The following is a 13,738-nucleotide window of genomic DNA, read 5'->3' as shown; positions in this document are numbered from 1 at the left end:
AAATTTCCAAGATTCCCGCAGTGTCCTGACAGGACCCTCCCTCTGGCAGGTTAATTTCCAAAATATTATTGTGGAAACGTGGGTTTCTGGTAATCTCTGATAAGGCCTTCCCTGCCCTTACCCCTTCACAGTACCTACGTGCCACCCAGTGTCATCCCCGAAACCGACCCTCCCTCGCAGCCTCTTCTTCGTACTCTGACAGCTTAGTCCTAAAGTCCATATGCACCTTCCCCACCTCACCGGGCACCATACGTACCTTCAACCTTTTCAGTTCTCGGTCCAAGGCACGAACCGTCCGCTATATATCTCGCACACAATTGAAACTTACGCCAGACGCTAAGGTTACAAACTTAACAGAGACAAATCGGAGTGCAAGCCCCTCAACGTGCACACAACTAAAGAAATAATAGGGAACTCCCGGTTAGCATGGCAACCAAAATCAGTAAAGTACCTAGGAATCCACTTTGGGAAAACCCTGAGAACAACACTAGAAAAACAAATTCATATGGAGAGACAAGAAACCAAGACTAGCCTAAAAAAGCTCAGACTAGAGAAGAAGCTGGGAGGGCTCAACATAGCAGACCTGAGAACTTTCCAAACAGCCTACATAGCCAGACAGGAAATGCACTGGGTCCTCCCTACCCAGAAATACAAACCAACATGGCTCTCTATTGAAAGAGCCATGCTAAACAACACCGAACCCCTAACTCTCCTTACCGCCAACAAACACCCACAACTAGCCAACCCTATCTTTAAAATCACAAGTCAAGCATTGCTTAAAGTAGACCAATTACTAGAACATAGCATTAAAAAGTCAAAATGGGAAGCATTATGGGCGAACCCCAACATTAAATACAAAGGGAAACCCCTAGAAATAGAATTTTTGCAACAGCTAGGCTTCTCGTACCCAGCACAACTGGAGGTAGAAGGATCCCTACATACCTTCAACAACCTGAAAGCCCAATACACACTCCCTGAGAGTGAACTATATAACTTCCTAGCCATCAAAACAGCAAAAACAAAATCGAACTTAGCCAAACACAGACCCTCGATCTTCCACTACATGGACACAATAAATGCAAGTGGTCACCAGGTGGCACACCTGTACAAACTTCCTCGCCCCACCTCTACCAAACTCAGCGCCAAAAGCACCAAATATTGGGAACAGCAACTAGGTACCAAACTCGTAGGGAAAGAACTAGAAACTTTCTGGGCAGCCCCATCAAAAAACATAGTATCACCAGTGCTGGCACAGACGAAATTCTGGCTACTACACAAAGCGTACTGGACACCAGCGCGCCTAGCATCGATGGGGCTCAAAGAGAACGACAGATACTGGAACTGCGACACAGAGAAGGGCGACCTTGCACACCTAGTATATAACTGCAACAAAATTGACAAATTCTGGGGAAAGGTAACCGATTTCATTAGCCAGATATTAGGCTGCAAACTTGACCGAAAGTTTTCCACAACTACTACCGCCCATATCACAACAGACGTTGCCACCCAACACGACAGACTCCTCCTAGACTTCCTCTTGACTACAGCAGTTAAAATGATCCTAACCAAATGGAAAAACGCCTCCAGAGTCACATTTAAGGGATGGCTGAATTGGGTAACATTCCTCAGGGGAGCAGACAACACTGCACTCAGACATACACCATGGAAAAACCCAAACAGGAAAATGTGGGAGATACTGGACGCATACCTAAATACATACAAGCCTCCATGAAAACCAAAGTAAAACCCAGTCCAACCAAAAAAGCCCCCAACTTGACCTGTCGACCTGACAACAAGACCCACCCGCCAAGTATATGTTCTATGTTTTTTATGTTATTGTTATGTTCCAATGATGAAGCAAACAAACGCAACAACGAAAGCTAAAAAAAAACAGGCGGAAAACGTGGGGCAAATATAAGTTAACCCGCAGCAATTGATGTAAATTCCTACAAACACTTAACTGTATCATGTCATTGTGCGGTGTTTATTGTTCATTTCTGTAACATGTACATACCAATACATTTTTTAAAATAAATAAATAAAAATAAAAACTATAAGTTTTAATAAATTCATCACTAAAGCATAAAATAGAAGCCCACTGTTATTTGCAATCAGCAGATTTTACATTTAAATGGCCACATGTGTCACTGATATGTGGTTTTAAAACTATATAGTGTACAATGTTTGGAATACAGTTTCTGCAAATATTTGTCATTTGCACATCACCAAGTAAAGTGTTCTGATTTGTTTTCCTCCTATTTAAATCTTACAAAAAAAGTTCTTTCATACTTTTTGATCTACTTGTACTATTCACTTGCAAGCTGTTTAAATGTTGTTTTAGAGGGCAAAAAACATTTGCAGACATTTTACTGCATTTTGTTTCACAATTATTGTCAAATAGCTCACTTGTCAAAAAGCATTAACTGTAAAAAGAGAAAAGTAAACACCATTTTCCAAGAACACATGAGCAACAATTAGTAACAAGCATTGGCATAGCCAATAGGTCTCGCCTTTGGGACCTTATGAGATAAATTAAAGGCATTGTTTTTTCAATAAATAAAATGGATAAACCTTAATTATCCATTAATCTGAAAAAATGCCCTACATACTAAGCTTTATTACTTTGCAGTGTGGTAAATATCAACGCACGTTTATTGTTTATTGCTTTGTGGTTCAAATCATCAACAATGCTTAAGTTGGGACCCTTGGCTAGCAGTCATGATTCAGTGGAGGGGGTCCTTGGATTTCGTTAATGATTTGGGGTAGCAGGTGGGGGCCCCGGCACCAATAATGATTAATTGGTGGTCTCCAGAAGTAAAAAGGTTATTTGTAGGGCTAACAGAATATCTATTTTCTCACTGCAAGTGTGGGGTTTTGACTTTCTTAATGCTTAGTTGTTGGTGTTTTGAGTGTAAAATGTCACTTTCGACTGCATGAAACTAAAAATTGCCCTAGTCACGATGTGAATATCATGCTGCGTTTATACAGAGGATTTTCAAAAAGTCCAAAATGTAATAAATGGCAAACTAAATACAAGTCTGGAGATTGAACCTGGGGCCTCATACATGCGCTCTACCAATGAGCTACATCCCCTGTATATATGACATTGCACTATGATACCCAATTATAGTGCGAAAGACACAAGAGCACGCCTTTCGATGCGTAGAGAAGTGGTAAGGACAGTGGGAATAAGAGGAAATGTTACAATCGGGCGGGGAGTGTACATGAAGAGAAAAGGAAGGATAAAACTCGCTCCCCTCAAGTCTGCACAGCGACATCACCGCTTCTCCAAGGAAATCAAATAACCACCATGAAAACTCAGGCTGGCGGCAGATGTCCCCCCCCCCTGCAGCCTCGTGAAGGGGAGTCTGGTCGAGCCCGACAGCTGCCTCCCTTGGGTGCTACATTGTGTAAAACGGGGCAGAGAGCTAGCTCTGTGCAATTATCATATGAAACTGAAGATCACACTGTGCATCTTAGAAGAAGGGCAGAGAGCCAGCTTTGTGCATCACATGAAACTGAACTCAGCAACTCTCACATCGATCGGGGTAGTCTAGGCCTGTTTGTTAAGTTACATGTGAGTCTATATGTGGCAGGTGCATTCACATCTTCATGTGCCAGTCCACCTGCCGATACATGTGTTGCATTTTTGTTCAATTTACACACGGAACGAGTGGCTATTTTGACTGCAGTGCATGTATAGGGCCGTGCACACTGCACGTGCGGCAAGGATCTGGGCCCTTGCAGGATTCACACTGTGAGCAGCTGTCACGTGCTCGCACTCAGACCACCTCACCATAAAGCACATAAACATAAGGGTGTCCAGGTGCTCGTTTTATTACTGAAGTAGACGGTTTTGTACAATAACAGGTAAGAAATGCGATCGCAGCAGCGCGCCTACAACATGGGGATGTTTGTTAAGTTACATGTGTGTTTACATATGGCAGGTGCATTCACATCTTCATGTGCCAGTCCACCTGCCGCTTTATGTATTGCATTTTTGTTCAATTTACACACAAAGCAATGAGTGGATATTTTGATAATAGCTGGTAAGTAATGCGATCGCAGCAGCCCGCCTACAACATGGGGATGTTAAAAGTAAAATGCGTAAATATGAGAAACAAGTGCTAAAAGACAAGCGCGGCCCCAAAGCATCTACAGCGTAAGTCACTGCTTTGAGTGAATCAGAGGTAGACACTGTAATCTAAGAATGACCTCACACCAGAGAAGGAAAGTTACACACCTGTAGTAGTAGCCGTGCAGCAGAATAGATACATTGTACAAAGCATGATTGGCCCCCCACATTTTAGGATAAACGTGCTGGATCAGTGTATATTCACAACAGAGAGTGCTGCATGCCTACACCCCCCACCAGCGCCGGATGGCGTACGTATTTGCCCCGGATCTGGTCCTCGGTCAGCTGCACCTCGATGAGGGGGCTCACGGTGGAGAAGAGTTTCCACCAGGGCCACTCCTTCACCCCCTTGTTCTTCTTGATTTTCTTCTGCACACAGCGAATCGCCGGGGGCTGGATCCGAGCAGGCAACAGAGAGAGGGGTGAGTCTTGCTGCGAGATGGAGCCGGAGCCAGATCTCCATACATGGGTAGAGGAAGGGAGAGGAGGAGGGGGAGAGCGCGCGGCGGCGGGTGGTGCGAGAACATGAAAAGAGGAGCGACAGGCGTGGGCGTGAGACAGGCTAATGAGAGCAATAATTAGCCTTTATTGAACAGGAGCAACAGGAAGATTAGCCCATCAGCAAAATGTATTAGATCATCACAAGTTTGTAAATTAATTTGCTTTCGGTTTCATTGCTCTTGCCAAGCTGTCAAATGAAGTGGATTGTTTGATAAGGGTACCAATATCTCATGGGAGAGCTGCGCCGAGCGAAGCACAGAGATACATCGCTTTACTTTCGGCTGGTGGAAGCGAAGAACAAACAAACTAATGTTCAAAGACCAGCACAAACACAAACACGCGCACCTCGCGCGGTGGGGGGAGGAGGGGGGCGGGCGCGATTCATTTGCGGGAGCGCTAATTGCTGCCAGATGGTGGCGCACGCTCCCGCGAGTGGATCTCCTGACGTGCACGCGTTGTCATTGAAGGCAATGGAACGCGTGCACGTGCTTGGCTGAAAAGCCAAAGCAACGAGAAAAGGTCTTTTTCCTTTGCAACGCATGCGTGTTGCGAAGGCCGAGACCTAAAAAGACAAACTGACATTTGACCTTTGTCCTTGAGCAGTTGGTAAATGTGTCAAGATAAAACAAGATTTAAAGGCGTTTTCATTGCTCATTCACTTCACTTCACTGAATGAACAGACCACCTGTTTCTTCCAGCTTAAGTTTACTCATTAGCTGGGTCCAGTAAGTGCTAAAAATGCGACCTGCTAAAATTTCACTCGCAAATCTAGAGGGCGAGTGGTTTTTTTCGAGGCTGGGGGGCGCTATGTTAAGCAATAACTTTTGACTTAAAAACACCAGTGGCAGAGTTCTTTTTACGTCCAGTTTTCAGGCAGCATTACAAACGTCAAGATAACTTGTGTGATTAATGTTCCTGCTAGAGAGATAGAGATCAAAGTTTTGTCTCCTTGTAGTTTTAATTTGCCTGCTGCAAAGAACATGTACTGTGCAGATCACAGATCTGTATTTTATGTGGATGGCTGACTGGATTACTGCTTTTGTCAGAGATATCCTTTTGTCACTACAGTTCATAAGATACAACCCTTATATAGAACAGTGACTGTTAATGTTCCTAAAGAGGGTATCTTTGGGTAGATATACATTCTCATTAGTGAAGTCAGCCTTTATCAGTGCTCTAAAACAAATTAAATGTATGTGAGAGAGTGTCTGTGGAGAGATGAGGGTTGCCTGTTGGTCATGAGGGAATCCGAGGAGGCCCTGACTATGATAGGAAATAGAGTTGATGATTATTGGAACTTCTTTATATTGAAGAATTGTTAATATTAAGTGGGTCCAATTTTTCTAATATTCAGCTGGGATTGAAAAGATCCAAGGGCATAGGAAGTGATTAGGGAGGAAATTAGGCTGGGGTCAGTGATTGTTACTGTATAATTAAGAAATATTTTACCACCAAACTATAGAATTTTATCCTGAGCTGGAGATGTAAATGCCAAAAAGTCATGTGTGCACTCCTGAAAAATGATACACGAAGATATATTTGAATGATAAGCAATAGGTAATGCTCCTAATAACAATTGACTACCTAATTTGTTTTGTTTTCTATCCAGGAAGCCTGACATTGCATTATATTATGCCCTTCCAAGACGTGGTTTGCAGTCTGACTCCAATAAAACTTTTTGTATGATTGGTCATTCTACATCGAGTCAAGATGAACTTCTCCAATTGCCGGGAAGATGGCACCTTGGAAATCTACTTCTATTTAATGGTACTTTTCAGATTTATTCTTAGATCTTGTATTTATTTTTAAGTTGTGTAAAGCACTGTGTCCTATATTTTGATTACTTCAGAACTTTAAGTGGTTAAACAAGTGTAATGTATGAGGAAAGGACAGATAGAGCTCGATCAGATAGGTGTGTCGATTCTTTGATCGCTAAATTATTCAATATTGCATTTAGAAGTACACCTCAGTATTTCTGTCTTATGAACTGTTTGATCCACAAAAGTCTTGTATGTGATCTTCATTACCTCTGTTGTTTTTCATCACTGGTTTTTAGAAGGTTTGGGTGAAATTTGTGTAATTTCATTTGCAGAAATTAAGTAAAATGTCTAATAAATTGTGCAAAATGACCGTCTGGCATTTTGTGCTATTTTTCAGTGTGGAATGTCTTCTTACACAGTAAGGGAGCCCTCACCAGGTCCATACCACGTAGTATTTTTTTTAAATTCCGATTGAAGGGACAAATACTCCACCCTTCTCTCCATCCTTCCTTAAGTTCACAAGCAAGAAGAAAATACAAAACATGAGGGAGGGGCAATGACTGGAACAAGGAGGACCTAATCGGGGTAATGAAGAGTACCGGTAATTAAAGAAAACATTGCCTCCTAATACGGTTCTCCTCATCCCAGTCATTACACAGTGAGGAAATCACAAGCCAGAGACAAAAGATGTATTGTACACAGATATATTCATAATAGAAAACAAATTACTGCACAGCAGTGGCCAACATTAAATTTACCAAAATTACTGGGCATGGCGTTATCAATATCCAATCGATAGTCCTTGACAAAGGCATCAAAAGAGGACCAAGTAGCAGCCCTACATATTTCCAGAATAGACACAACACCCACCTCCACCCAGGATGCAGAGATCGATCTAGTGAATCTGCTGTGGACAGAAGACGGAGGTACCAGATGAGAAACGTAAACCTGACATATAGCTTGTCATGCCCTGCCAATCAAGGTAGAAGTTGTCACTTTTTTGCCTTCATGAATATTTCAAACGGAGACAAAAATTGAGAAAGGTGAAAACTGTCAGTATGATGTAAATAACACCAAAAAAAGTGCTTAAAACGAAGGTATGATGGAACACCACTGGAACCAGCTTCCTCAAAAACAAGAAGAATCAACTCTTGCTGCTAATATAATTTGAAGCTGATTTTAGGAAGAAAACCTGGATCAGGACAAATAACAACCCTATCTGGAAAAATCCTGAGATAAGGAAAAGAGATGACTAACGCCCAAGCTCACCTAACCGACGAGTGGAAGTAGTAGCCAGCAAAAAAAACAACTTGGCCAATAATCACATCAGAGAGCAAGTCTCCAAAGGCTTAATGGAGCCAGTTGCAACCCATGCCGCACAGTAGTTGGATCCCAGGCAAGAGGAGTGAATGCAGAGGAGGACGTTTGAGACCAAAACTCTTCATGAGCTGGGTAACCCAAGGAAAAATTCTCCCATCTCTACAGTAGGACCCCTTAAAGCTCTAATAGCGGACCACTGAGCAGCCAATGTGGAAGGAGCTAAATTCTTAAGAAACTTATCCCAGATAAAATCAAGGATGCGAAATGGATCTGCAGCCACTGTAACTTAATCTTGAACAGACTTCCATTTCTGGAAAGAACCACAATTCTTACGATAGGAAGAAATAGTAGACGGTTTCCTAGAAGACTAAATGTCTGCAGCCACTCCACAAGACCAACCAAACAACTCTAAGGACTGCGACTCAAGAACCATGCTGCCATTTGCAGACTACGAAGCTGAGTGAATGACACAAGAGGAAATTACAGAGGTGACGGAATCAACTGGAGTCTGGAAAACTGGTTCCTGGACAACACCTGAAGCAATGGAATCCAGGGGCGACGAGTCCAAAACAGGGATATCAGAACCACCAACAACCTCTCCTCTGAATTTTCTGAAGCACCCTCAAGAGGAGGGGAATTAGAGGAAATCTCTTTCTTCAGGCCACTGAAAGAACAAGGCATCCACCACTCAAGTCCACTGACTGATCTGTTTCGAACGCAATCTTGGCAGCATCGTATGGGATCAGTTGGTAACTATTTCCAACCAAGGGGACCCTCAAATGAGACAAATCTGATCGAACAGACCCCTCATCAGATGAAAGGAAACCGAGGTGGACATATTGTGGCTCAGACAATCTGCATGGGTGTGCACTGCTTTTCAAAGACAAAAGATGAATTTCTGCCCATGCAAATGTCTGAGAAGCCACAAACTTCAGCTGAAGAGATCTGGTTACCCCCGCCACCCACCCCACACCGATTGAGGTATCAGAAAGCCACCTGATTGTCTGTGCGAACCATCAGACAATCACCCTGAAGAAGGGGCTGAAAGAGTCCCTCTAATTGGAAGAACAGCAAATATCCTTCTTGGACCTTGGACCCTGAGCCTCCATCTCCCCCAGCTTTGCCCCCATCCCCACTTGCTGGCATCTGACATGAGCAGCAGAGGAGGGGGAAGCTGAAAAGGAACCTCGCAAGTCAAATTTTCAGAATTCAGCCACCATTCCAAGTCCTTCAACCCTCTACGGAGAGGAGGGGACCGGATAGCCATACTGACCCGATTCCAGGCTCCAATGGGCCAATAAATGATTTAGAAAAGGTCTTGAATGAAAACGATTTAAAGGAACCACAGGTGTGGTCGCTGCTAGCAATCCTTGAACCCTAAGCCAGAAACAGGCTGGAGTAGAAGACAGAGTTATCAATGTCCGAACAGCAGACTGATAAACACAAGTCCTGTCCACAGGAAGAAACACCTTAGTGTGAGAAAGTGGCTCTATATACACTGGACTAGAACAAAGTACAGTGTGTATAGAGTCCACAAACCCCAAAGGTATAACAGAGGTTAAAGTCGAGGCTGACCTTACTCTCAAAAGTGGTAGCTTGGGCTAACAGTGAGGCAGTACCAGGGGACAGTGTAAAGCATTTGTTGTACACACTCAGTCAGCAAAAGGTTTCACACACTCAAGGACTGAACTCCAGGCCAATTGTTTTTATATCAATAGATATAGTTGTTTTATTTTTAGAACCAACAGGTATCAAAATATACTTTTCTCAATATGAGTACTCTCATGTAATTACTTTGCAAAGAAGCAATAAAGTTTGTGAACACATTAGATACAGGGGTTGCAGTAGGCAACACCATTCTAAACACACTATAGCATTGAGCTCAATGGTTTTTCATCATATAAGCTCAATGTTATCCAATGGGAAAGGTCAAAATGAACAAAGGCTGCAGGCTCGGGGACGGAGACTCTCCAGGGGCGGCCAGCACTTCGAGAGGTAAGTTGGGATCTTGGAGCACAGGTAGGTACCCCAAAGGGAAGTACAGGGGGCTGTAGGGTGCCGGGTGAAGGGTGTCTTTCGGCGCCGGAAAAGCTTACCCTCAGCTGGTCGCGGTTGGGGTGGCCCATGGTTCTGAGTCTGCAGGCGTCGTCTGGTTCGTCAAGGAGGGTCTTTGGGCACTGGACTTTGGGTCCCAGTCGCCGGGGGGACGTCCTCTTGGTCTTGGTTCGCTTGGGCACGGGCCGGGCTCGGCGGGTGCAGAGTGGGCTGGTCCGGAGCTTCCTGGCTAGCACGAGTGGGGGTTGTTGCAGCAGAGCCTCTGCTGATGGGACTCCCAATCTTTAGGAGGGTCAAGGCAGGCAGGTCCTCTGGGTGTCCCGAGGTTGCTGTCCGCAGGAGTCGCCGGGATTAGGCAGGAGCAGGTTCCAGGTCGACAGGCCGGTCGGGCTGGGGCCAAGTCAGTTGTTGTCGTCCTGTTGTTAGCAGCTGCACGGCGGGTCTTCCTACTCTTGATCTTCTTTCTTCTTTTTTCTTTCGGGATCTCAGAAAAGAAGGTTCAGGGAGCCTCTAAATACTGAATTCAGGGACGTTACAGGTAGGGCAAGGACAGGGATCAATAGGTCCCTGTCCTGGGGTGGGTACACCCCCTAGCCTGCTCCTCTCCTGTGGGAGGGGGGCGGGAGCCTAGCTGTGATTGGGCAGGGTTCCCCATCTACAAGGTGGCCGGGGCCCGGGGTCGTGCTTCACCTCGTCTCCCCCACCTGAGGGTTGGGGTTGGCACAGGCTGGCACCCCCCCTTTCTGACGTAGTTTTTCCCACCAGTCTTCCCGCCAGAGTGGGGGTCAGTTGCTGGGTACAGCAAATGGTCTGGGGAAGCTCACAGAGGTGGCATGCCTTTGAAACTTCCCCCTGCCCATCCTGGGGGAGGAGACCCAGCACCTCGCCCAGGATGTCCATTGTTACAGGCCCAGGAGAGCGGGTGCTCTCACCCAGGGGTCCAGCAACATGTCTACTGTGTGGCAGCCTCTGCAGCCACTCAGTCCAGACGTGGATTGTCGGTTAGGTTTTATGGGGGCATCTCTAAGATGCCCTCTGGTGCAGTTTACATTAAATCCCACACTGGCATCAGTGCAGGTTTAATGTGCTGAGAAGTTTGGTACCAAACTTGTAAGTCTTCTGTGTAGCCATTATGGTGCTCCGAAGTTCGTAATGACAACCTCCCAGCACCATATACTCTTAATGGCATCACTGCACTTACAGTGCCCAGGAATAGCTTTGGGTACTGTAAGGGCACAGGGCTCATGCACCTGTGCCCACACCTCTGGCATAGGGCACCCAGCTAGAGGGGTGACTGAAGTATGCCAGGGCAGTGGGTTCTGTGGGAATGGCCCACAGGGATGTGGGCCATGTCGACTCTTTGTTTAGTTCTGTACTTAGGCACTCAGCCTGCAAAGGCAGTGTGTGGGTGTCAGGGTTCAGGGCCCCTGAGGGTGGCACAATAAGTGCTACAACCCTCAGGGGTCTTCTATGGTCACCATGCCCTGGGTACCTAGAGTACCATTTACTAGGGGCTGACAGGTGGTCAGAGATGCCAATTGGGTTTTAGTTTCAACACAGTTTTAGGAAAGGAACCCAGGGCACACTCAGTCAAAGCACATCAGCAGTTCAGAAAAAAGTGGGGGCATACCAATGCAAGAAAGATGGCACTTTCTCACACATAGCCTGTAGCATGTAGAAAACAGTGCCAATAAACAGTCTGTTGAGAAGACATCGGATGGGACTTGCTTAAGTTGATCTACAAACCCAGAGACTGCAGAAAAGACGTTGCAGACACTGCCTCCTGAGCTTTCAGCAAAGAACCACAAATTAGCCAATCATCTGTATAGGAGAATAAAGAAAACCCTTTAAGCTGCAGCACAGTCACCACAGGGGCTAATCCCTTGGTTAAAATCCAGGGTGCTGTCGACAGACTGAATGGCAAGGCCTGAAACTGGAAGTGCTTCTCTTGCACCTAAGAAACTGCTGGCTGAGGGGATTAAAAGGTAATGTGGAAATACACATCTTCCAGGTGGAGCGTCGCTAAGTAATCGCCCTGGTGAATTTGGGATGATTCCCTCCCTGCAGAGACATTCCTCCTGAAGGAGTCCAACTGAACAAACTTGTTAAGGAATTTTAGGTCCAGAACAGGCCGAAACGCTTCTGCACTAAAAACAGAATGGAATTTAGACGGAGACCCTCCTGGCCTGAAGGGACTATGACCACTGCCTTCTTCAGAAGTAACTTTTCCATCCCCTCTAGGAGAGCAGCTCTTTTTCTGTATTTCCTGATAGTGGTGTATCATGGAATATCAGTGGAGTCAGAAGATGACGAAAAGGAATCCTGTACCCCTTCAAAACAATGGATAGAACCCACAGGTCTGAAACAAACCGCATAGACTGCTTGCAAAACAGTCAAACAAGCCCCTACATCCACATGTTAATTTCTCACTAGGTTGCTACTGGTAGGACGGCTTGGAAGTGGGTTGACCAGACTGGGTCTGTGGTCAGGATTTGTTATTACCAAACGCAGCCCCCGACCTCTGCCCAGGCCAAGAAAGGGACATTTGGCATCCTGTGCTTAAAACGACTGCTGATTGAAAAAAGTTGTCTTCCTAGGATTGAGCTTGAAAGGCTGGAGAATCTTCCTCTGATCGATAGAACGTTGCACCATATCATTCAATGCCTCACCAAAAAGCTTGAAGCCTAGGAACAGCAACTTTTGTCCATCCCTTTCTGACTTGTCTCCAGCTTCCAAGGTTTGAACCACACAACGCCACACCCAACCACAGAAGCCCCAGCAAAGGACGCGAAGACCATACATTTTTTAAGGTGGCACCCAACAGAAACTGCAACAGGATCGCCATATGCAACAGCAGCCCCTTTGGATCCTCTCCTGCTTGGTTGACTTCGTACAACTTTTCAAAGTCTTTGAGCAGAACTTGTGAAGCATAAGCAGCATTGGTGCTACCCCCAAGACCAAAATTGGCCGCTGCATTGGAATGCTTCAGTGCCCCTTACACTTTTCTTTTCACTAGTGTCTGACAGCGAGGCCTATTCGGAAGACAAGGGAGAACCAAACACAATGGAAGAGATGATAGCATCAACTGATGGAAAAGTATCCTCAAAATCTATCCAAAAGGTAACACTTATTCTGAAAATGGAGAACATTCTGCTTATCAGTGTCGTTCCACTCTTCGAGAACAATGTTTTCAATAACGTCACGGAGTGGCAAATCATCAGAAGAAGCACCACTGTACTGTGCATAAAATCCATCATCAGCTAAAGACTTTTGATCAAAACCCTAATCCCTATTGTGAACCAGCATGTCTTCTGTATACATTGTCCCTTTGGGGACGTGTCCTCCTCATCATCCAAATCAATTTTGGCACATTTCGCCTCAACAACCTGGTTAATCATCTGCTGGAGTTGGACTTTGAAAATCTGTAAGCATTACTCCCCTTCCACATCTTCAATATGGTGTGCCTTTTGAGCGTACTTGCCACCAACAGCTGTGGCAGCCTCCTAGATAGCAATAAAAAATGCCCCACACACAAACTAAATGTGTAAAGAGCACAACTTCCTATTTATTCTGGTTGCCCTGTAACCAAGTCTTTCACAGAATGAGACCTGTCTGGATAACAACAAGTCATGCAGTCTAGCATTCCATACACGCGCACAAGCGTTATGCATATACCCGAGAGCCCCGCTAGAAGATTTGGAGACTGGAAAGCCCACTTACTGCGCTGAAAAAGCTCCCAGCCCATCACATGAGTGGGCAGACAAGCCGCAAGACCTCATAAACGAGTACAAGATATCAGCATGACTCGCTGCGATGCACACAAACAAGAGCTCCGTAAGCAGAAGCTCACATTAGAATAATGTGCTTCACAACATCTGCGCCGCACAAACAATATGATTGAAAAAATACAAAATGCAGTACCTTACCTGTCTCAGCGACAGGAAATTAAACTGTTGGAGGGAGAGGA

At 45.2% G+C, this 13,738-nt stretch overlaps 1 protein-coding gene across 3 annotated transcripts in view; it reads left to right on the top strand.

The window, feature by feature from the left end:
- Positions 1-13,738, top strand: part of LYST (lysosomal trafficking regulator) — a 4,348,576-nt gene that overhangs the window by 1,167,575 nt on the left and 3,167,263 nt on the right. For all 3 annotated transcript variants that reach the window (XM_086927077.1, XM_086927076.1, XM_086927078.1), the window contains one exon: positions 6,246-6,403. In XM_086927077.1, coding sequence (XP_086783203.1) covers positions 6,246-6,403 — 158 coding nt within the window. The remainder of the gene's footprint in view (positions 1-6,245; positions 6,404-13,738) is intronic.

This window comes from Lissotriton vulgaris, chromosome 6, assembly GCF_964263255.1.
Source record: "Lissotriton vulgaris chromosome 6, aLisVul1.2, whole genome shotgun sequence".
Classification (NCBI taxonomy): domain Eukaryota; kingdom Metazoa; phylum Chordata; class Amphibia; order Caudata; family Salamandridae; genus Lissotriton; species Lissotriton vulgaris.
The sequence above is the reverse complement of the archived record's forward strand: the minus strand, read 5'-3'. Positions and strand labels throughout refer to the sequence as shown.